Genomic DNA, 24,688 nt, shown 5'->3' on the forward strand with positions numbered 1-24,688 from the left:
AGGATGCATTAAGTCTTCACAAGATCACAGTCTGACAGCTGTGGCAGTGGATCCAGCTGGATGGACTCTCCCCAATCTTCTCATTTGTTTTAAACACAAATAGTGTGGACGTTGGTACCATTCCAATGACATAAAGGCCAAAGGGTCCTGGATTATGTTAAAGTCTGAAGAATCTGTGTGTCATTAGATCTTTTATTTCTTCTGAGAAACTTACTCCATTATCTTAACGTCACTAAAACTCATAACAGCTGTGCTTTTCCTGATCTGTTTTGGAGATTTCAAGATTGACATTTTAGGGGCTCCCCAAAGACCCTGTGTGTCATCCCCGTGAGTGGTTATCTCATCTGTATGCCCAGTTGTGAAGATAATTTTTGTAATTGGCATGTAATGTTCTCTTGGAGCCAAATCTATTGATCCTACAGCAAATATCTGTTTTTGTTTCTTTTTCTGTGTCATTAACCAGGATGAATAGATTTGCAAACTGAAGAAGATATTGAGATATAGGGTTATTTGTTATGAACACTGAAAGTAGAACAAAAATTCAAGTGTCTGGAAATGACAGGGCTGGTTCAGGAAGAGTGGGGGTGTCCCAAAGAGCCACACAGGACGCTCTGCGTGTCACTTAAAGAGCACAGCACTCTCCAAGCCAGGGGAAGAAGCTGTTTTGAGTAAGCATTCCTTACAAAGGCTGGATTCGGAGAAGGAAAAATAATAACTACTCCAGATTGAGAACACTGGAGTGGAGTAACCAAGACTCAGCTCCCCGGTTGCTCTTTAAGCTTAGACTCAAATGCGAGTGTTTGGACTAGTAGTTAAGATGCCAGCTGGGTGCCCATGTCCTGTGTCATAGTGTCTGGGTTCAATACTGGGCTGCAGGTCCCAACTCCAGATTCCTGCTAATGCAGAACCTTGGGGACAGCAATGACAGCTCAAGTAATTGGGTTCTGCATTAGCTGCCCTTTTACACACTTGTCTCAACATCAGCTGAGTCTCACATGACTTGTCCAAGTTATGTAGCTGCTGCACAAATAACTGAACCTCAAGCTAGAGATTTGGACTTTTATCCTTTGCAACATGTCCAGTGCAGGTAGGTGTTTAAGTAACTTACCAGATGTTTATGGTCTCTTACAAAGCTAAAAATACTTTAGTTATTAAATTACTCACTGTGCTGCTCTGTTTTGCTGGCATTCGCTTCTAGATCCCCATACCTAATCTGCGATCATTTCCCCTGGTCTCTTCCCCAGTGTTTTGTGGATCATTTTTAATTACTTGACTCTTAGTGGTTGAACTCCTATGGGAAGTCCACTGTCATATTTGTAGGCTCCCTCTCTGGTGGATTTTTCAAGGGTAACCAATTTTTAAATCAAGTAATGTAGTGGGATTCATGAACAGAGACACCAAGGCCTTTAACAGGAAGTAGTATTTTATTATGCCAGCATAAGGCTCAGTTGGATTCGTGGATTGGCATCCAAAAAGACTGAGCCCCAAAGATATATATATATATACACATATATGTATATATATACACACACACACACATATACATACACACACATATATATTAGTGTGTGTGTGTATATACATATATATATATATGTTAGGTGCTTTGTCTCCTTCATATGACTACACACATACCTCTGATTAGATATTCTAATGCTATATGGCAACTATAGATAAGAGGTTGCACATGCATATATAGTTGCTGATAATTTTAGCTAGTTTCCCTTAATACACCTAATATTTCTCCCACACACATACAGAGCTGTATGCTGTCTGGCACTCGCTAGCACCATCCCTCTCTGCTGACAGGCAGATATCGAAACAGTTACAAACAGGTGAATCCGGTTGCATTCCATCCCCGGATAGGCCCTGTCATGATAACTCCCTAATGTTGCCATGAAGGTGTGAGAGTTGTGAGAAACCAAATTCACCTTTTCACCATGATGAAAGCAATACATCCTCATTATAGAAAATTTGCACAACATAAAAAAAATCAAAATAGCAAAATTCTAAATACCAGAGTTTCAACTCAGATATAAACATCTGCTAATATTTGGGCTTATATCCCTAATAATTTTTCTTTAAATTTTCATTTCTGTATAATTTTATTGTATGATACTTATTTTTTCCTTTAATGAATGGTGATACATAAGCTATTTTGCCTGCCATAAACCTCAAAAAATATTTTTTAAAGATTTATTTATTTATTTGAGAGGTAGAGTTACAGAGAGAGGGAGAGACAGAGAGAAGGGTCTTCCATCGCTGGCTCACTCCCCAAATGGCCACAATGGCCGGAGCTGGACAGATACAAAGTCACGAGCCAAAAGCCTCTTCTGGGTCTCCCACATGGGCTCAGGGGCCCTAGCACTTGGGCCATCTTCCACTACTTTCCCAGGCCAAGCAGAGAGCTGTATCAGAAGAGGAGTAGCTGTGACACAAACTGGAGCCAATATGGCATACTGGGGACACAGGCAGAGGCTTAGTCTACTAAATCAGCTCAAAAAAAAAAAAAAAAAAAAAAAAACTATTTTAATGGGCAGGTACTGTTTCCTACAACTAATTCCCCACAATTTCCTCATCATTCCTTATCCTTGGTTTGGTATTTTCCATTTTACACTGACCTTGCCCTTCTGGCCTTCATACCCCTTAGAGATCTAGGTATTCTGGATTGAACTCTGATGCCATTAACGTGTGTGCATCTAGAACCCTTGCGAAGGTGACGCTGGCTTTCTTTCCTTCTGAAATGCCGCCCTTTCTTGATCTTTCCTTTTGTAGTACTCTTTGTCATCTTGATCATGAATCCCAGTCTCATCCTATCCCTCCCCCACCACAACAGTATAGTCATATGGGTTCCTGCAGCCTGTGTGGAAGACCTAGATTGAATTCCTGGCTCCTAGCTTGAGCCCCATCCAGGAATCATTGTAGACATTTGAGAAGTGAACCAAAAAATGAGAGCACTCTCTCTCTGTGTCTAAAATACATAAATAAAGCTGGTGACTTTTTTTTGAAAGCCAATAATACGAAAAAGGTTATGTATTCATGAACTTTACTGTAGAATTGAATAGTTCCATATACCATGGCATGCGCTGCACAATTATTCATTTGTTTCTGTCCTAGCTCAATGTCTGTCCCAAGGCACGTTATAGCATTAAGCCTTTCTCCACTACACATGGTATTCTCTGACAACCATAAACCACTTGTGTCTTCATTTATTGGGTATAGCATCCACCAGTTTTATTTTTTAACTCTTAACTTCATTGGATTAATGTGATTATCTTTTCTCTATCTTGTTACAAAGTTAATATTGCAAAATGTCCTTGTATGAGTTTGGGTTATGCATCTGCTTGTTTCTTTAAGATGGACTCCCATAAAAATTATTCCTGTATCTAGATGAATGTTATAAATGATATTTATTAAAAATATTTACAAATGTTGGCTGGCGCCGTGGCTCAATAGGCCAATCTTCTGCCTGCGGTGCCAGCACACCGGGTTCTAGTCCCGGTCGGGGTACCAGGTTCTGTCCCGGTTGCCCCTCTTCCAGTCCAGCTCCCTGCTGTGGCCCAGGAGTGCAGTGGAGGATGGCCCAAGTGCTTGGGCCCTGCACCCCATGGGAGACCAGGAGAAGTGCCTGGCCCCTGCCTTCAGATCAGCGCAGTGTGCCCGCCACAACAGCCATTGTGAGGTGAACCAATGGAAAAAGGAAGACCTTTCTCTCTGTCTCTCTCTCTCACTGTCCACTCTGCCTGTCAAAAAAAAAAATTTACAAGTGCTTTAAATTATGAAAATTTAAAATCCACACCTTTTAGCTATTTAACACTTAGGAAATGAGTGCTATAGATGAGGTGCTCTTCTAAGGGCTTCAGAAGTGCTATCTTTTTAAATCCCAACCCATTTTACAGATGGAAAAATGAAGTCATGAGGATTGTAACTGTCATGCCTAATGTTTTATAGCCTGTAAGTGACAAGGTGAAGGCTGTAATGGCAGGAATTCTGGCTCCACCATATGTTACCCTCTTGTTTGCTTCTTAACCTAAAAAGTCCGTAATCCTACTCTCTTACACATTGGTGGACTCTCCTTAAACAAGACTGGTAGTCTATGATTTTGTTGTTTGGTTAATTTTTAGTGAGACCGAACTTGTACTTCTATTCTGGAAAGAGATCTAGATCAGTAATTCAATCATAATTATTCAGTGTCACACTCTTCCCAAGTTTTTCTTCAGTGCCATTCCTTTGTGTATTTGATTTTGCATTCTAGTGGTGAAAATAATTCAGATCTTTGCAGTGAATTGCTGTGCTCTTGAAATCAGGATCTTCAGTTAAAGCATGAACAATCTGCTTGTTTCAAACCAATGGCATGGCTCTTGACTGCTAGGGCTATTGCCAAGCATGGCAGTTGCACCACTCCAGGGCTTAGATGGCGTGTTGGTGCTCCATAAGAAGCTGTGGAATACGTAGAAGAGAAGAAAGCATTTGTTTTTATGACATGAGCCCATTCTTCTGCTGTGACTTTGATTTGGAGGAGAGCTGTGGCTCTGGGGAACTAGATCAAACAAATCTCTTAGTACTGTGTAAGAAGAATAGAGCCTGTTACCACTGTGGTGCAACATCAACTGCACTGCATAATAACAGGTACTGGTGGGTGTCTTTTCCCATGCTTAGGGACTTTAGAATAGATAATGAAATTCATTACTCATTGGGGAGAAAGAGAGTAAGAGTAAAAGCAGTAAAAAAAATCCAGTCCAATTCAGGGTAATTTTGGCACATACCTTATCCCAGTTGGTGCACTTCCAAAAGAAGCAGGCACACTAAATTCAGAAGGGACAACTCAACCCTTGTTAGAGCTGTAATTCAATGCTACTCAGTTCCTTGTTTCGCTCAAGATCTCTACAAGGAGCAGTGGTGAGAAATTCATGGATCCCACCATCCTTGTAAACATCTTCTCTTTGACTTAAACACTGGGCAGATAGCTCCCTTGCTGAAGAGAGAATGGCTAGTTGTGCAGCCTGGATGGATTCTCACCACCAAAGTTGCATAAAGCTTTTGTGGCAAGTTTTCCCACATCCAAGGCTATGGAACATGATAGTACTTCAGAAAGTTCATGGAAACTATGTATTATGAAAAAAACTAGACATGCTTTCAAAAACTTTTGACACCAAAATAAATATTTTTAAATTACATTTCTCCGGCCAGCGCCGCTGCTCACTAGGCTAATCCTCCGCCTTGCGGCGCCGGCACACCAGGTTCTAGTCCCGGTCGGGGCGCTGGATTCTGTCCTGGTTGCCCTTCTTCCAGGCCAGCTCTCTGCTGTGGCCAGGGAGTGCAGTGGAGGATGGCCCAAGTGCTTGGGCCCTGCACCCCATGGGAAACCAGGAAAAGCACCTGGCTCCTGCCATCGCATCAGTGCGGTGCGCCGGCTGCAGTGCGCCGACTGCGGCGGCCATTGTAGGGTGAACCAACGGCAAAGGAAGACCTTTCTCTCTGTCTCTCTCTCTCACTGTCCACTCTGCCTGTCAAAAAAAAAATTACATTTCTCCACGATGTTTTTGAAGTATCATTGTATATCATTGCTGTTTTCATTTTAAACTTCTTATCCATAAAATTATAATATCTTGAATATTGTGCAATGATTAACAAAATCCATGGAAATATAGAAGTTCATTATCTTCCTAGAGGTTCAAGCTTAATAAATTATGTGAAGCAAATTTGCTGGCTATTGCAGCTCCTATTTTAAATGGTAAATCATTTATTAGTTGACAAATATGCCAAAGCCTGAAACAAACACGTAAAAATATGCTTTCCTACAGATGCTTACAGACTATACCTTTTGTAAAATCTGTCAAGGAAAATTTAGGATTTAGTCTTTCCATGTTTTATTAATAACCTATAACCTGGAGGATCTGATTTGCCCATTGTACTAGTTTATGTCAGATTAATTTTAGGAGTTTGTATATCAGTAAAAGATCTTCTCTGAAAGGTCTTCACATCTACAACTTCTTAGTGATGCTTAATTTTGTGTCTTAGAGGAGATAAAATTTGAAAGATAGTGAGAACCAGATTGTAGGAGGCCACCCAAAGCATGCTTATTCCATTTCTCTTTAAAATTATGATTTGCAACACCTACAGTAGTCACACTCTCACTCAGTCCTACTCAAGATGGTGAGAGGAGAAGAAAGAAGAATGTGAGGAGTTACACTGTGGACTTTCACTAAGACTGATGCAAGGCATCACACTCTCAGGCTAAGAAAACTTGTGGGAAGGAAGGGCACATAACCAAACAATAAAAATTAAGGCAGAGATTTTAAGGCCTTTTGTTTAATTTGGGACATTTCATACACACACTCTAGTAGATGATAAAGAAGAGCAATTATCCAGAATGAGCATATTATTGTGAAGTTGAAGGCCTAGAAGGGCAGTGCATCCAGTGAAAGTGTGATGTCACAGGACAAGGGTAATAGGGACCATCAGTGTCTGTGCTGAGATGGAGTGAAACATCGCTACTCAAGGACCTTGAAAGCCAACTCAAACTAAAATAAAATAAATGCTGGAATCAAACCAAACATTATGAGCCTGCATTTGCATTTTAAGCTATCAATTTGTGGTCTTTGGAATTAATCCTTGCCTGGAGAATAAGAAATTGGAAATTAAGTCTAAATATGAGTATAATAAGAATATCAGAAGTCAGGGATACTAGGCAGAAGTTTTACAAGTTACTGAGTCTCACCATAATATCTACATCTTCTGCCTCAAACTACTCATATTTCATAGCTCTTTCACTTAAGAGATTATGATGAACAACTAAACTTCTTCATTTCTCCAAGTATTGGTGAGATATGTATTTTTTTTATTTTTAATTTTTGACAGGCAGAGTGGACAGTGAGAGAGAGAGACAGAGAGAAAGTCTTCCTTTGCCGTTGGTTCACCCTCCAATGGCCACTGCAGCCGGCGTGCTGCAGCCGGCGCACTGCGCTGATCTGAAGGCAGGAGCCAGGTACTTCTCCTGGTCTCCCATGTGGTGCAGGGCCCAAGCACTTGGCCATCCTCCACTGTACTCCCTGGCCACAGCAGAGAGCTGGCCTGGAAGAGGGGCAACCGGGACAGAATCCGGCGCCCCGACCAGGACTAGAACCCGGTGTGCCGGCGCCGCAAGGCAGAGGATTAGCCTATTGAGCCGTGGCGCTGGCCGAGATATGTATTTTAATTGCTAAATCTACCCACCTTACCAGAAGGGCTTTTTCAGAGAGGATTTTTACTGGCCTTGCCCTCAGCTCACTTAAACATTTGTGACTCTTTAATGCAGAAAATGCATAGGGATTCTTTCTGTTGGCCTAATTTGTTCACATTTCATTTTATTTTTTTTTTATTCAGAAAACCATACAAATAAATACAGATTAATACTTTCAGGAGCTCACTAGCAATTATTAAAATGTTGGAGAATGTTTCTCTGACTTTACTAGCAGAAATCTTTCCAAGAAGAACTTCAAATTCAAATCCAAGCCTAAGTACTTTGCAAGATCGGAAGGGGAAATAAGCAGGGGTGGTCTGAAGAGGTTGGGGGAAGAAACTGTCAATGTCACTGACATGGTCCAGAAAACAAGTATTTTTTCCTTCCATAAGATCAGTTTAGCATCCAGATTTCATGTTGGTAACTTATGCTTCTAGGAGCAATTGAATTGCCTAAATACTTGATCTAAAGGGTGAGGAGACTCAAGTTGTATCTATGGTGCTGTGTTTTTTAGTGCTTCAGGGTTTCTGTTTTTGTTGGGGGTGGCGTGTGTTCCAGTTTCCTGACCTTGTGACTCTGTACAGTTTTGAGTGAATACATCAATCCTCTATTGAAACAATCCCCTCCCCTCCCTCTAGCATTTATATTTTTGGCGCTGTGGGAGGCTTCTCTAAGGGGAGTGCATTTCCTATTAGCTTCAGGATTTTCATGCAGTGTGACTATTCGTCTATTTTTCAAACTTGCCCATTTTCACCGCACCGTGTCCTTGATAGCTGTGCTGTTCAGTTCTATTAGAGAATGACCTAGCTTCTCTCTGTAGAGACAGAGCGGCTCAGAGCCAAGCAATTAATCCTGACACAGGATCCATGCTGTAGTGACAACTAAAACAGCCTGTAATACTTAGATTGCCGGACTAGTACCAATATTTTAAGATTGGCTCATACAGAACTTACAAGAAAGCACCTGATTCCACAAAAATGATGATGGTCATTGTAATACTACAGCAAGTAAGCAGAAGGCCTTTCTTCACGTCAGCGGAGATAAAATTTACATAAACATCCATTCTGTGAATATGATAGGGCTGGATACTGTGACTGTCGGGGACTCTGCTGTTAGCTTGAATTACTGAGGGAGACATCAAGTATTTCAGGAGCTTCTAATGTTATTTCAAAACTTGAAAAAATACTTAAGTGAATGGAATTTCTATGAATCAGTTGGTTGGACTGTGCAGTGTCAAAGCCTTGTTGATAACTGAAAAATGAAACCCAACCAAAAATAGAGACGAGATGGCCTGTCTGTCCAAGTAGTAACCTCATGTTTTCTTTTTCTACAGCAGGAAAAACCTAGGCTTCTGGAGCCTTTGGATTATGAAACTGTCGTTGAAGAACTTGAGAAGACCTACCAGAGTGATCCTCTTCGAGATCTTCTATTCTTCCCCAGCGATGACTTTTCAGTGAGTCTTCCTAAGACGCATACATTCAAGAGGGCTCCACAATTGGGTTGCTTTCTTTCCCCATGGATTCAGAGAGCACAGTTCTCTTCCAATGGCCATGCTTACATGCTTACAGTTCAAGCCCCAGTGGCTTGGTCCAATCACGGAAATGAGATTTCTGCATGAGATAAGCCTCTCTTAAAATCTGCCAGTACTGAAGGAGAAGCCACTACAAAGCTTAAGAAACAACTTGGAGGAGTTTATTTTCCTATATCAAATCTGTCTGTCTCTTGTCTTCCATTATTCCTCATATTTGGAACAGAAACTTATTTATTTCCATATACTTCCTTTTTCATGAATCCATGGAGAAAAGTAGAAAAAATTAACCCCCTAGAAGCCAGATCTTGCCCAAAGGCAAGACTCTGCTGCAGCAGGAGTCCACCTGCTCCTCTAGAAAGAGCTCTCATTAGAAAGCTGGCAGTGCAGTGAGATGGCAGCCACTGGCAATGGGGACAACACAGGTGCTGCCTGGTTTCAGCTGGCACTTATTTCCTTGAAAATATCCAGGTTTCTAACCATCAAGTTATCTGGACTCACAGAGCACTGCCTCTCGTAGTCCCTGAGGTCATTTCGAACTGAAAGCTTCTTTCCTTTCTTCCTTTCTTTCACAGGTAGAGTTATAGACAGTGAGAGAGAGAGACAGAGAGAAAGGTCTTCCTTCCGTTGGTTCACTCCCCACATGGCTGCTATGGCCGGCGCTGCGCCGATCCAAAGCCAGGAGCCAGGTGCTTCTTCCTGGTCTCCCATGTGGGTGCAGGGGCCCAAGCACTTGGGCCATCCTCCACTGCCCTCCCAGGCCACAGCAGAGAGCTGGACTGGAAGAGGAGCAACCGGGACTAGAACCCAGCACCCATATGGGATGCCGATGCTGCAGGTGGAGGATTAGCCAAGTGAGCCACGGCGCCGCCCCTCCCCCCCAACTGAAAGCTTCTAAGCAACTGAAACCAACCAATGGGAAATGCACAAAAGCTGCAATTCTTGAAAAACACTCCTAATCTTTGTTGACCTTTAATAAGGAGATGCTGAGGCTTAGGCGCAGAGAAAAGTAAGCAAGAACATCTGTATGGAGGGACATTTCATCTGAGCTATGTCCCTTTTGAGATAATGCACACTGTCACGTGGAATGCTGTTGAAGATAATAGAGAGGATAGAAAAAAAAAGCAGTTTATTTTGGAAGCAAATACTATGAAGTTATGAATTCTGAGCACCTATCAGTCCCAAACATACAATACTGTTATTTGTGGTCATCTCAAATATTTTCCAATTGTTAGTAAATATCTAACTAGGCAAGTAGAGAACTCAATAGGTCATTAGTAACCTTTCCTGGTTATTCCTAAAGAAAAGTAGTTTCAGAGATCACAAACTTCACCATGTTGAGCAGGTGAAAAAATTTCTTAGAAGTGACCCGGTGAAACAGCCACTGTTATGAGCACCTCTGTCAGGAGCATCATCTTCATTGCCATACTTTTCCTCAAACAGCCTCAAACATTGGTTCTTTTTCCTTTGGGCAAGATCTGGCTTCTAGGGGGTTAATTTTTTCTACTTTTCTCCATGGATTCATGAAAAAGGAAGTATATGGAAATAAATAAGTTTCTGTTCCAAATATGAGGAATAATGGAAGACAAGAGACAGACAGATTTGATATAGGAAAATAAACTCCTCCAAGTTGTTTCTTAAGCTTTGTAGTGGCTTCTCCTTCAGTACTGGCAGATTTTAAGAGAGGCTTATCTCATGCAGAAATCTCATTTCCGTGATTGGACCAAGCCACTGGGGCTTGAACTGTAAGCATAACGTTGAACCACTACTTTTTTTTTTTTTTTTTTCAAATCCCACATCCTTATTTTCATTTTTCCCTGAAGGTAAACCTGACAAAAAGATTTTCTGGCAGACGACACCAAAAACTGTGAAACTTGGAGAAATCTTTTCTGTGCCCCTGCTGTTCAGAAATATGTCAGATGCTACTCCAAGGCCCCATAGCTCAAAAAGAGAATGGAGGAGTATAGATGGACATAACAATTGCACTGAATTTGAATTCATATTTTTGTATCTTTCTTTGCTAATTTTAGTTAAGGCTGTCACTAATTACTCTTTGACTTTTGAGATCATATAACAATATACTTCTGTATTTTTCTAATGTGTATATTTCAGTAAGGACCCTGAACTACTTTATTGTGAACCTGCTTCAAACCCCTCTGTGGTTCCCCATCACCTTCAAGGTGAAAGGCACGTACTTTAGCCTGGCCAGAGGCCTTCTCCAAAGTCTGACCTTTGCTTGTTTCTCAGGGATGTAGTCCTGATCCTCAGTCTACCCCACCCCAGCCTTATCAGACAGTCACCCTCATTCCCAACTGCGGTAAAATACTATGCTAAGCCTAAACATCTCATTCTATAACACACTCCTATGTGTTATTTTCTTTTAGTCATTCCACAAATATTAATGTATAATACTGAATGCTAAATATTATTTAAGAGACACAATAGTGATTAGATGAAAATTAACTTGTTCTAAGGAAACATACCATTTCCAAGGGAAATCCAAGGGGAAAAATAATGATTAATAAGACAATTCATATAAAAACCAATTACATGATGAAAAGTAACTGAGACAATGCGATAGAAACTGACAAGGAGAACAACTATGTTGGACTAGAGGGCCAAGGACGGCCCCTCTGATGGTTGCATTTGAGTTCTGAATTCTCTAGAAAGACCAGCCTTGCCAAAAACTGGGGAAGAGATGTTTCAGCCTTTGAGGTCATAGACTGACACAGCTAAATGGAGACAGTGATCAGAGACGAGGTTGGACCAGGACAAGATAAGGCATGTGCATCTTACTGTAAAGGCGTGTCAAAAGGAAAGCCACTGGGGTATCTGAAGAACAAATGACGTGGTGTGTATTATTAAAAGCTTACCGGGCCTCTGTGTGAACATCTAATAAGGCTCAGAGGAAACCAGGAAGCAGCTGTGCGAGTAGTTCCTGATTAGTGGAAGCTGAAAAGATAGTTGATGCCACCTAATCCTTGTTATCAGAAAATGCTGTGTCCTACAAGCAGCTTAATTGTAATTTGTATTAAGCAACTTACAAACTAAATGCATGGTATTAGGTATTATTTCTGTATAAAGGTTTCAGGTTTGGATTCATATTCAGATAGATCATTCTGCCTCTCTCCTGCCCTGCAGAGCTTGGCTTGGGAAGTCATGGCCCATGAGTTCCCTGCTGCCTATATTTGTATATTCCATAACTGAGCATGGTTATTATGCTTTTAAGTAGTTGAAGAAAGCAATAATGTTTTATAATGTGATAATTTCCTAAATTCAAATTTTGTTATCCATATATTAAGTTGTATTTGAACAATGTTGCTATTTACTCGCCTTTTACCTTGTTCATGGTTGCTTCTTAATGGGAAAGTATAGTTGCAAGCGACGTATAATACAGAGAAAGCTTACTGATACTTGCTGTTCAGTAGAATTATTTTCATTTTGGCCTTTTCTCTCATTTGTCTTGTGGAGTTTAGATACTTGTTTAAATTCTCTGTGGCATTTATATGCTCTGCCCACAGACCGTCACATTTTAGGGGGGTTATCACCTGTAACAAGCTTCCATGCACTGGCCAGTGTATCATCTCCCTGGTCCCTCCTTGAGCAAGGAGTGAAGGGTGCTCTGGCATATGTGTGGTCAGTCTTCTCTCAACCAGTGGGAATGGCCACCCATAATAGAATGGCCATCCCAAACCCAATGTCCTATGAAAGGAAAAGAACCAACTTCCCACTCCCCATCCTCCTGCCAAATGTCATTACCCAAATTTATATCCTACAGATGGGAGAATCCAGTTCTCTTCTATGTTACTAAGCACCCACATTGAAGTAGACATGATTCATTATTTGGTTTGTTTAATCAATATTTATTCAGCACCCACAAGGTGCTGAATATAGAACAGCACTTCCTAGACAAGTGAGACTGACAAGAAAAGCAAAAACCCTGTGGTGCATGAGTCTGTGCCCTAATATGGAAGAAAAGTAAAGTTGATCACAAATGCTTATGAAGAAAGTATTAAGAAATATTAAATATCGAGAAATGAGAACTGTATCTGAAACTTGTACACTAAATGAAGAATTTTTTTTTTTACCATGGAAGTATTTTTTCATGTCAAATATACATGTTAGCAACTCTCTGCTCACTGCTGGTCCTAACTCCCATCACTCTTGCTTGGCCCCTCAGAAGTGTCCTTCCATCAGCCTGCCTGCTTTTTCCATTGGCCTGCTTCGATTCATTCGCTCTAAGTACTCAAAGGAATGCTTTAGAAACACAAATCTGGTAACGCCATGCTTCTGGTTGAGACTTTGCAGAAGTTTCCCTTTGCTTTGAGAGTGAGCTCCAGCTCCTCAGCCTTGTTCCTGGCATCTGGTTCCTAGTGGGTCCCTGAGCCTCATCTCCTAACCCTGTTTCACTTGCTCGCAGCACATAGAACCCAGGATTCTTTCTCTTCCCTACGCTTGCTGAACTCATTCCCTCTGGGGGCCTTTACACCCTGTGCACAGCTGGTCCCCATGTTGGGATCAGAACTCAGTCACCTCTTCAAAGAAGCATCCTCGACTTCCAACCTTCATTGCCCCACTCCTATCTGAGTTGGTCCATCACAGCTGCCTGCTTGCTTCTCTTTATAGGACCTGTCACTACCCGGAACACTCCTGGTTTTCTTTTTCACTCCTCTGCCCCTTGGTTCCCATCATTAGATTGTAACCTTCAGCAGGACAGGCATGTGATGTCCTGATCATTGCAAGATTTCCCGCAACTAGAGCAGCACTTAGCGCAACACAAGAAAAAGTAGAAGTATTTATCTCATGAATTATTTCTCAGAAATGTGTAAATTGTTGTCTTAGAACAAAAACTTTGTTCCTCTGGGGACTATGAGGATCTCAAAGGCCATTCTGAAATAAAATTCTTGAGAATAAGGCAATAGAGTAGTTGTCTTTCTTGCTGAGGAGGAAAATAATCACTAACGTGATACTTTCCTCTTTGACACAATGCAACACACCACTTTCTTCTTTTTTATGTATTTATTTGAGAGGTAGAGTTACAGACAGAGGGACAGAGCGAAAGGTCTTCCATCCACTGATTCACTCCCCAAATGGCCACAATGACTGGAGCTGAGCCAATCTGAAGCCAGGAGCCAGGAGCTTCTTCCAGGGTCTCCCACATGGGTGCAGGGACCCAAAGACTTAGGCCATCTTCTACTGCTTTCCCAGTCCATGGCAGAGAGCTGGATCAGAAGTGGAGCAGCCAGGACTCAAATCAGCGACCATATGGGATGCTGGCAGTGCAGGCAGAGACGTAGCCTACTGTGCCACAGAGCCAACCCCAACACATCACTTTCAAAAGCAGCACCAAGAACTCAACTCCTTTTCCAGAGGCTTATCCATTTAGTACAGTGCCTGGCACATAGCTGATGTCAGCCAAGGTTAGTTTCCTCCTGCTAACAATTTATGTCCTTACCCACTTAGGTTTGCACTTTCTTTTTGTTACTAAGTGAGAGAGAAATCAGTTCATATCTTAGGTGCCCAATACTGTTCAGTTCACAGACACTCAATATTGAACTAAAATACAGTCATACACCACTTATCAACAGTTATGTTCTGAGAAATTAAAGAGCATTTTGTCAGAGTACAAATATCATAGGGTAGACTTACACATCCTAGATATTACATTTATATCAATCACTTGATGTGATCTCTTGTCCACATGAGCTGGATAAGGCTACTTCCAACATAACAAGGTATATGATTTTAATAGTAAAAAGAATTATAAGTAGAAGTATATACTCTAAAATAATGACAAAAAGTATAACATGTGATTTAATGCTATAAATCATACTCAAACAGTATTTTTCACTTTGTGTTCCTGTGTGGGTGCAAACTGTTGAAATCTTTATATATACTGAACTGATCTTCTGTATATAAAGAGAATTGAAAATGAATCTTGATATGAATGGAAGGGGAGAGAGAGCAGGGGGTGGGAGAGAAGTTATGGGGGGGAGCCATTGTAATCTATAAGCTGTAAATTGGAAATTATATTCATTAAATAAAAGTTAAAAAAGTATAATATAATAAATATACAAACCAGTATTAATCATGTATTATCATTATCCATCATTAAGTACTGGACATAATCATTTTATACTTTTGTATAACTGGTAGTGCAGTAAGTTTGTGTGTAACAGCATTCATCAGAACAAGTGAGTGATGAATGGCTATAAAGTCACTAGGTGATAGGTATGTTTTAGCTCCATTATAGTCTTGTGTATACAGATCTCTTGTTGACCAAAGTGCTTTTGTGAGGTGCATGAATGTAGTGTCTTCTAGGTTAAGGGACTGAAGTAGAAGTTTTTTTCCTTTGTTTTGGCATACCAAGTAGAAGCTACTTCTGATATGTGGGTTCTGAAACCAGACAGTCTGAACTTCTGCATTTCTTATATCATAATGATTCAGTAGGAATAAATAGTATAGAGAGATTTATTAACTCATTGATTCCAAAATCATATACATGTTCATTCACTGAATTGGCTAGTCTCTTTCTGCTCATCTTTCTTTTTGAAGCTGTTAGTAATGGAAACTTAAGACCAAAAAAATGAAGAACTTAGTCACTGTGTGATCAGTAAAATAGGTAGAAAGAACATGAAAAGATAGCAAGAGCTGAAGAACAGTTTCAAATATATTGAATCATTTTGTTGAGTGATTCAGGGTAAGTAGAGGCTGATGCGAAATAGCAGAACAAAAGGTGAGAAAGCCAGAAATGAGTTTCTTGCTGAGCAAATGATGCAGAAAGCCTGAGGTAGAATCATTTCCGGGAGGTACAAAACCTAAAGTTAGAAAGTTCAGGGGTCTGAAAGCTGGGAATACTGCACACTATGTAGGAAGCCATCTGTCACCTGTATTTCAACAACGCCCACAGCAGTACAACTCCTCTATTTCAATTTAGCCAACATAGACTCCCTGTGGTGAGCTAAACCATACACATACAAGTGTACTTCAAAGAGCTTGTGGGAAATGGAATAAAAAGACAAGTTTATCTTGGTGCAAAAAAACCTTTGAAATCAATGCATCTTTTTTTTATAAGCTATATTTCTACTAATTTTTTGAAAACTCCCATCATGTATTGCTTTCAACATTTTTTTCACCAAAATAAACTGATCTTTTAATTCCATTTTCCATGAACTTTTTGAAACATCCTCATATCAAGGACACCAGTGTGAACAAGCAAGAAGCAGTGCTCACACTCAAATAGTTAGGTTTTCAACATGGAACAGGACCATTTGCCAAGTGGGAGATCCATGCCACATGCCTGAAATAGTCTGTCAAGAGAGTGGCATTATCTTCTCCAATCCCATCTTCACGTTCAGGATCAGTGCTCCAGTGCTCCCAAAGCACCCTACACTTTGCATTGGTTTACTATCAAGCTTGTGTAGGTGGTGGATTTCATAATTCAACAGTGACTTGCTCTTTTCATAGTAGGTTTTTAGCCATAAAAAGCAACCGGTATGTGGGGACTTCCAGATTCAACCACATAGGTCATTCAAAGAGAGGAAGCAGTAAGACCTTGCTATGTTTAAGTTGCAAAGCAGAAAGGTCATGAGGTTTTTTTTTTTTTCATTCCTGCAGCACAGCTTAATATTTTATAGGAATCTCAACTTCTTTTTTACTTATGGTTTCTGAGCTTGAGAAGCAGGTTTTAAATGATTCATTGTGTTCATGCAGGAACACCATAATTGCAATTTGAAAGCTAAGTAAGAGTCCTTGTTGAATTAGATTCTTCCTAAGTTATAATATTCCTCTCATTTACAAGCTAACGAAGCTAAGATTTGGGCAGCCCTTGTTCAAGAATGTAGAGAATCCGTGAGGAATGATTTTTGCAATTGCCTTGATTTTTGCTATTAGTTTCTGTCTAAATGATATTCTTTGGGCCAGCTGTACCTTGGAAAAACAAGGTTCACAACCTGAGGGAGATATTGACTCCCTGAACCCCAAGTGAAGCCATTGTAACACTAGCACCACAGTGAAGCGGTTCTGACTAGCTGCTCCTAGTTATCATGTTCTTCATTTTGTTATGAGTATGTGGAAACTCTGCTTAGGGTTGGATTGCCCTAGGAATGCGTGTCCACACACAGACTCATTCATGTGTGTTCATAGATACATTTTTATAATAGTCCCCAAATGGAAACAACCCAAAGGTCCATCAACTGATGAATGAGAAAACAAAATATGTCATATCTATGCAAGGCTATATTATTATTCAATCATAAAAGGGAATGAAATATTGATCCTTAAATACATTGTGTTAAGTGCACAAATCCAGTCACAAAGACTACATATGTTTTTCTTTCCTAGTCTATGAAATGCCTAGAAAAGGCAAATCCATGGAGAAAGGATATGAGGGTTTGTGAGGGACTGGTATGAGGGGAATATGGGTGGTGACTGCTAGTGGATTTGCCATGCGAGGTGATAAAATATTATAAAGTTAAGTAGTAGTGATGGTACACAACTCTATACATATTCTCAAAATCTGTGATTTTTCACTGTAAAGGGGTGAGTTTCTAGTGGGATATCACCTCATGCCTATCAGAATGGCTGTTATCAAAAACAGAGAATGGCAAGTGTTGAGAGGGATGTGGAGAAAAGGGAACTGTTGGGTACTGTTGGTGGGACTGTAAACTAGTGTAGCCACTGTGAAAACCAGTATGGGAATTTCTTTAAAAACTAGAAGTGGAACTGCCATATGATCCAACAATCCCACTACTATGACCCAATGCACCCAGAACACATTAACACATGGTACCTGCTTCACCATATTTATAGCCTCAGTGTTCACAATACCCAAAATGTGGAATCAGCCCAAGGTGTCCATCCTCAGATAAATGCATCAGAAAATGTGACATATATACATAATGAAATACTATCCTGCTAGAAAAAAAAGAATGAAATCCTATCATTTGCAGCAAAATGACAGTGTGGAACTCCAGGACACCATGTTGAGTGAAATAAGGCAGACACAAAAGACAAATACCAAATGTCATCCTATATTAGTGGGAGTTAAAGTAAAAAAAAATAAAATAAAATAAAAACTCAGTATGACCACTGAGTATTGATTACTAATGGATAGGAGGAGTAAGAGGAAGTAAAGGAGCTTAGATGGAGAAAAAATAGGAGAATTCTAGGTGTGGTGGATTAATTAAGAGGAATATACAGAAACTCTCTGCATTACTACCTCACAATTTTTTATTTTGTAAATTTAATACTATTCTGGAATAAAATGTTTAAAAATGATATGTCAGTAAGTATTTCAATATGTTTAAAAATGGTGTGTGGATAGTATCTGTATAATTTTGTTACTACCCCCAAAAAAGTGTGTAGATATTACAGTCAGGTTGTCAGAGGTAGACTACAAAAGAACCAAAGAAATAGATGTCCACATTCCAGTACTTCATTCTTTAAGACAGTAAACAAAATATCTCAAGGGAACATGGCGTAACTTATTTCTTTGTTATATTTTATTTTCCAGGATTTAATGTGGCTTGCTTACAGTAAAACACACATGTAAAATGACTGGCTGAATTCATTGGCCATATAGTTTTGGAGTCTAAAATATTCCATAGTTAAGCTATTATAAAGACACTAAATGATGGAGGTCAGGGAAGAGGAACATGTGCTGAATAAATTAGAATTTTCCAAAGAAACTGGCACTTATACAAAACCTGGAATTTGGAAAGCATGAAGACAGTGAGGGGTTTTCTGAGAACTAGAGGAGCATAGCCAAAACCCTTTTCAGGAACAAGCCCAGAATGGAAGAAGGCATGTGGGCAGCCACATGCAGAGGAGCGAGGACAGTGGCTATGGCGGGCTGGCTCATTGTGTACCTGTCGCCATTCCCAAGGAAGCATCACATGCCAGACAAGGCAGGGCGCTTCCCTGGATTTCCTGGATAGTGAGCTCAGACCGCAGCCTCTGACTCCTTGCCAGGGGGACATCCTGGTGAAAAACTTCTTTAAAACATGTGGAGCTCTTTGTTTCTATCAATACGTAACATTTTTCCATATGCATATTTTGGAGCCTGGAAATAAGTCACCAAAAAAGAAGTGAAATTACTTTCTCAGTATCCAAGAGTGAAAATCCTTCTCCTTCTTTCTTACTTCTCTGCGACACTGAGCCCCTAAGCTTGACTTGACTAGATGATGACAACTCTACACTCACAGGTTTTTCTCACACTGTTTAACTTTAGCAATACAAAAAGGGGTTTCCCTTCAAAGCACAATGCAGGTACTCAGATGATAGTCTCACATATTTAAAAAATAAATAGGGTAAAATCACACCAGTAATACACTTTTGAATGTGGTAAAAATGTTTTTGCAGCAACTAACACAATATAAGTGTATTCACTAAAAAGCAGTGCCTGCATCTCATTCTGGCACATTTAGGGGAAGATCACTTTTAAAGATGTATTTATGCCAGAACTGATCATGAAGCGTTAGTTAGTAGTTCCTATCATGAGGCTATTACCTTCTCCGGCTTGGACGGATGGATGACTCTAAACACTATCATTTTTGTCCTTTTTTAAGCAGCTGGGGCCTACAGTACTGTCAGAGGAAGCTTTTCTCGGCCCCAGGGTAGGAAAAGCTGCCTTGTTTCAGACTTTGACAGTGGCCTTTGGCCAATTGAGCAATCACCTCTATGTGCTTGGAATAAAGTCTCCTGTAGTCATTTTACCCAGTAGAATGGTGACTGCAACAAAACCGCAAAGACTACTCTCTACAGGATAGAAGAAACCAGAAAGTGACAGGGATGCAATAGAACGTGTCTGACTATCACAAGCCTGAAACTGCAAACAGCAACCTACATGCATCATTTCTATGACAATTTTTATTTCTAAATGCCTACTCTCTGAACAACAGTCTCCTTACAAAACTCTTACCACCAAGAGAGGAGCTTGGCAGAGTTCCAGCACAGTCTCATGCTATTGAGCTATACTAATTGTCAACCAGAGGGTTTGTAAAAGAGAACAGGAAGTCTGTTGTGGCCAAAGCAATTTGTAGTGGTCTGAAAGCAGCTAATTCTCAGAAAAGAAATTCTTTGTAACCATATTAATATCCCTAACATATTTTTCCTACTTTGCTTCTTATTTGTGATCAACTTTTTGGCCATAGTGGAAACACATTAAACATGTAAAATGAGCAGAAGCACCACAATGGTTAAAGCTGAAATTTTAGAAAGGTCTTTTGCTTTTTTAAGTACATGCTCCGGCATCATAAAGCAATGTAACTGAGATCGGTAGCGTGTAATAGTCAGCCATTATAAATGTGCTCCTTTTCTTATACCTTGTATAGTCGTACAAGGTAAGAGATGTGCAAGAACTACAAACATAGTGTGAAATCTTGTTCTATTTAGATTGATCACATGATTCCATGAGAGTGATTCAGCTTGAGTTGTCTTAGTAACAAGTCAATGTCATTTCATAAGTAAAGATCATCAGGAATCATTCAAGGTATTGTACACATCATTAGGCAGGTTTTATAGCCCTAACTGAATGAATTCCCAGTCTCATAACTGCATGTGAGCATTAGCTTAAATAGTTTAGAGTCCATCTGTGCTATATCACATCACTAATCAAATAGCCATATGATTATTGCTATTGGATATGTGAGCTCACATTAGCAAAACTTATCATTTAAAGAAAAAGCTTTTTAAACCAGCTAAGTAATCACTCTATTTTATGACTCCACAGAGCAATTATCTTAATAGGGCGGTAAGATTAATGTACATCTGTAGGCTTGATTTTAAGCCTTGTTGTTCCAATCTACATCAGAACCAGAGTATTTTAAGGCAGCCATTATTTAGAGTAAAAAGAAGACAATAAAACAATGGAAGACTAGGTAGACAGAAGGAAGATTAATCTCTTCTATTTTACTTGTATGAACAATTTATTATAAAGTCATAATATAGCACATTTTTATTTAGAAAAAAATGTCCTGAGTATTTTCAATAGACTACAATCTGTAATATTTCCTGCAAACCAAGCAGAAAATACTGTGTATCTGGGAAATATCTGTCTGAACAGGAAACAACAGTAGAAATCCAGTAATAATCCTCAAAGGTCAAACTCTACTAGAGTTTACTAGAGTTTAATCATTGTGCATCTTCTAAACCAGTGAATTATGTAAAAGGGGCAACTTGAAGGAGGAAATTCAAAACCAATTAAAATGTAATGGCTCAATCAACCATCTTCATCTTCATATCTGTTCCATCTTCATATCTGCACTGGTTCACTGTATCTGAATTTGTCTAAGCCCTGTGGATAGTTTTGAATTTGTAGCCACAGCTCTACCCAATTCTGTTAAGACAGATGAGGTCAAATTCTGGGGCAAATGCATTGGCCCAGGGAATTCAGTCAACAGCTATGTTCTAAAATGAACATTTATTTTTACCATATGCTGTATCTAGAACTCAGTAGTCTTTATCTTCTGTTGTTAAATCCACATGACATTTTTCCTCTTTCATACTGACTAACCCTCATGCTTCCCAATGTGCATGTGCTACAGAGAGAGAGACAGAGAGAGAGAGAGAGAGAGAGAGAGAGAGATTCTTTCATTGCTTACATATGCTCATCCTGATGCACTATACACACCCATGTACTCCACACACATACCACATGCATACCATACATCTACACACACACTCCAAAAAATCTTATGTACAATCACATACACATTCCTCACTACTTATCATAGAGACCGCTCATTCCATATACACAACCACGCAAGCTCACAAAATCACAAATGACATACCCATACAGTCCTCATACCACAGATGCACACATCTGCATACACACATATGCTTACTAAATTCAATAAACAATGCACCCAACTTGGCACTAAGGTTATAGCACTGAAGAACACAGAATTTTTCACACTCATGGAGCCCATATCAGGAATTTTAAAAGGGGGATCTGAAATTTAAAAAAAAAGATGTGAGTCTAGGATTAGAAGAAAGAAAGAAAGGATTGGGGGTTGGATTAAGAAAGGTTAGGGAGAAAATAGCAGAGGAAATTCTAAGCAAATTGGAGGGACACAGTGGGCCTATGTGGAGGATGAGGACATAAAAAAAGGACTCCACCTGCTGAGAGCCTACACACCAGCATTGTAGAGTGAGGTGAGCCCAGGCTGCAGCAGCCCAAGCCACTGGCAAAAAAGATACAGGAAGAGCCTAGAAGGAATCCAGCTTGGAGTCCTGTGGAGGATAGTGTACCCACCAAACTAGAGGAGAAAAAATAAAGAGGGGGCATGCTTTCTCTATTCTCAGTCATCCTGCAATGGTATCCTATAACAAGCTGATAGAGAGCAGGTGCCATTTTTGGACAAACATAAGAGCTGTGCCAACTCGTGTCCACCTCCAGCAACCAGCCAAGTGGAGACTCCTGAGTCTGGTGGGGAGAAGAGACAGGGTACTGGGTTCTTATGACTGTGTGAGGCTTGGGTGCCGGGACTGTGAAAACACTGAGGCTGTATGGGAAAACTCAGGGTGTGGCTGGGACTTTGGGCAGTCGCTGTGGGAGGCTGCACACAATCAGGGATTCTAGCAGGGACATTGCTGGGGAATCTGAGCTTATACTGAGGCCTGCATAGATCCTTTGGGTGATCCTTGTGCCAGAATAGATGAATAATATATCCATGGGGATAGCACCCAGGCACTGCTCTACAGTGATGCTGTAAAGGAGCTAAGCTGAATGTATGCCAAAAGACAAGAACAAACCTCCCCTCTGATTAAAAAAAAAAAAAAAGAGGAGACTTACCATGCCAAACCTGAGACTTTCACCTCAGACAAGCCCTCCACTCTGGAGCACTGAACAGAGCTCCTTGGCCACACACCACATGCTGCTAGGTTTTCCCTGAAAGCAGACATTGCATTAATCCACACAGATGTAGTTCGAATATAAAGCGTCCACAGCAAAAAAGAAGAAACAAATAAGTATATCTACAAATGCTGAATCACAAACACACCAATTCAAGAAACAAGAAAAAGGAAGATAACATAATCCCCCAAAAGAACATAACACCTAAATACTGGATTGTGAAGATGATGAGATTGAAGAAATGGAGTCAAAGGGAGCACATAGACAAGTCTAGTACCTGCTAACGCTAACCGATGGAGTAAATAAAGGGGAGAGTGATCCAACATGGGAAGTGAGATACTCAGCAGACTCATAGAATGGCAGATGTCCTAAATAGCACTCTGGCCTCAGAATCAGCCCTAAAGGCATTCAGATCTGGCTGAAAGCCCATGAGAGTATTTCAGGCATGGAAAGCCAAGACACTCTGGCAAAAGATCTATGTGAGTGAGATCCCAGTGGAAAGAACAGGTCTTCAAAGAAGGAGGTACCTTTCTCTGAAGGGAGGAGAGAACCTCCACTTTGACTATGACCTTGTCTAAACAAGATAAGAGTCGGAGAACTCAGAGGGCTTCCATAGCCTTGGAAACTCATGACTGGAGCATAGGGAGATTACTGATGCCATAGACAGGAGTGTCAATTGGTAAAGTCAACAACAGGAGTCACTGTGCACTTACTCCTCATGTAGGATCTCTGTCCTTAATGTGCTGTGCATTGAGATTTAATGCTATAACGAGTACTCAAACAATACATTTCACTTTGTGATTCTATGGGGGTGCAAACTGTTGAAATCCTTACTTAATGTATACTAAACTGATCCTCTGTAAAAAAAAAAAAGAAATTATCAATTCCCAACTTGACTCTCACTGGGATTAAACATGACAATAGGTCTGCTCTGATTTCATCATCATTTAAAAAATCATCTATTATTTTTCACTTTATGTTTCTGTGTGGGAGCAAACTGTTGAAATCCATACTTAATGTATACTAAGCTGATCTTCTGTATATTAAGATAATCGAAAATGAATCTTGATGTGAATGGAAGGGGAGAGTGAGTGGGAAAGGGGAGGGTTGTGGGTGGGAGGGACGGTATGGGGGGGAAGCCATTGTAATCCATAAATCGTACTTTGGAAATTTATATTCATTAAATAAAAGTTTTAAAAAAAAAAGAATTCAGAAAATTGATCTTAGGATTAATTACAAGTAATCAGAAGCAAATGCACAAACAAATGAAATCAATAAATGACTTGAAAAAAAATTTCTCCCACGAAATTGAGATCTTAAAGAGAAATCAAAATGAAATTTTGGAAATGAAGAATTCAATAGAACAAATAAAAATAAGTGGAAATCCTTAACAACAGATTCAGTGAAGCAGAAGAAAAGATATCTGACTTAGAAGACAAGCACAAGAAATCATACAGTCAGACCAAAAACAAAAAGAATAAATTATAAAAATAGAAAACATTGTTGGTAATATACAGGATAATATCAAGCAACCCAACATATGTATTTTAGGGGTTCCTGAAGCCGTAGAAAGAGAGAAAAGATTAGAAGGCCCTTTTAGTGAAATAACAGAAAATTTTCTTAATTTGAAGAAAGAAGGGGACATCCAAGTACAGGAAGCATACAGAACTCCAAATACATATAATCAGAAAAGATCTCCACCATGACAGACTATAATCAAACTCTCCACATAAACATAAAGAAACATAAAAACATAAAGAAAAGATTCTAAAATGTGCAAAAGAGAAATGCAGATTACTTTCAGAGGATGCCCAATTAGACTCACAGCAGACATTTCATCAGAAATCCTACAGGCTAAGAGAGAATGGTGAGATGTATTCCAAGTCTTAAGAGAAAAAAAAAAAAAAACTATCAACCTAGAATACTACAACCTGCAAAGCTCTAACTTATGAAAGAAGGTGAAATAAAGACCTTCCATGACAAACAGAAATTGAATCAATTTGTCACTAACCATCCAGCTTTACAAAAGATGCTTAAGGATATGCTGCACACAGACACAGAGACATATTCATCACTATAAAAG

At 39.9% G+C, this 24,688-nt stretch overlaps 1 protein-coding gene across 16 annotated transcripts in view; it reads left to right on the forward strand.

Moving 5' to 3' along the window:
• Positions 1-24,688, forward strand: part of DOCK10 (dedicator of cytokinesis 10) — a 299,156-nt gene that overhangs the window by 117,769 nt on the left and 156,699 nt on the right. For 15 of the 16 annotated variants that reach the window (XR_016231420.1, XR_016231421.1, XM_051849117.3 and 12 more), the window contains one exon: positions 8,556-8,675. Coding sequence is in view for 14 of the 16 variants with exons in the window: in XM_051849117.3 (XP_051705077.3) it covers positions 8,556-8,675 (120 nt within the window). In the remaining 2 variants the exon portion in view is untranslated. The remainder of the gene's footprint in view (positions 1-8,555; positions 8,676-24,688) is intronic. The other variant, XM_051849118.3, reaches the window with a different exon arrangement.

Source organism: Oryctolagus cuniculus, chromosome 3 (genome assembly GCF_051225735.1).
Source record: "Oryctolagus cuniculus isolate XC-2025 breed Fujian yellow rabbit chromosome 3, ASM5122573v1, whole genome shotgun sequence".
In the NCBI taxonomy this organism is placed as follows: Eukaryota; Metazoa; Chordata; class Mammalia; order Lagomorpha; family Leporidae; genus Oryctolagus; species Oryctolagus cuniculus.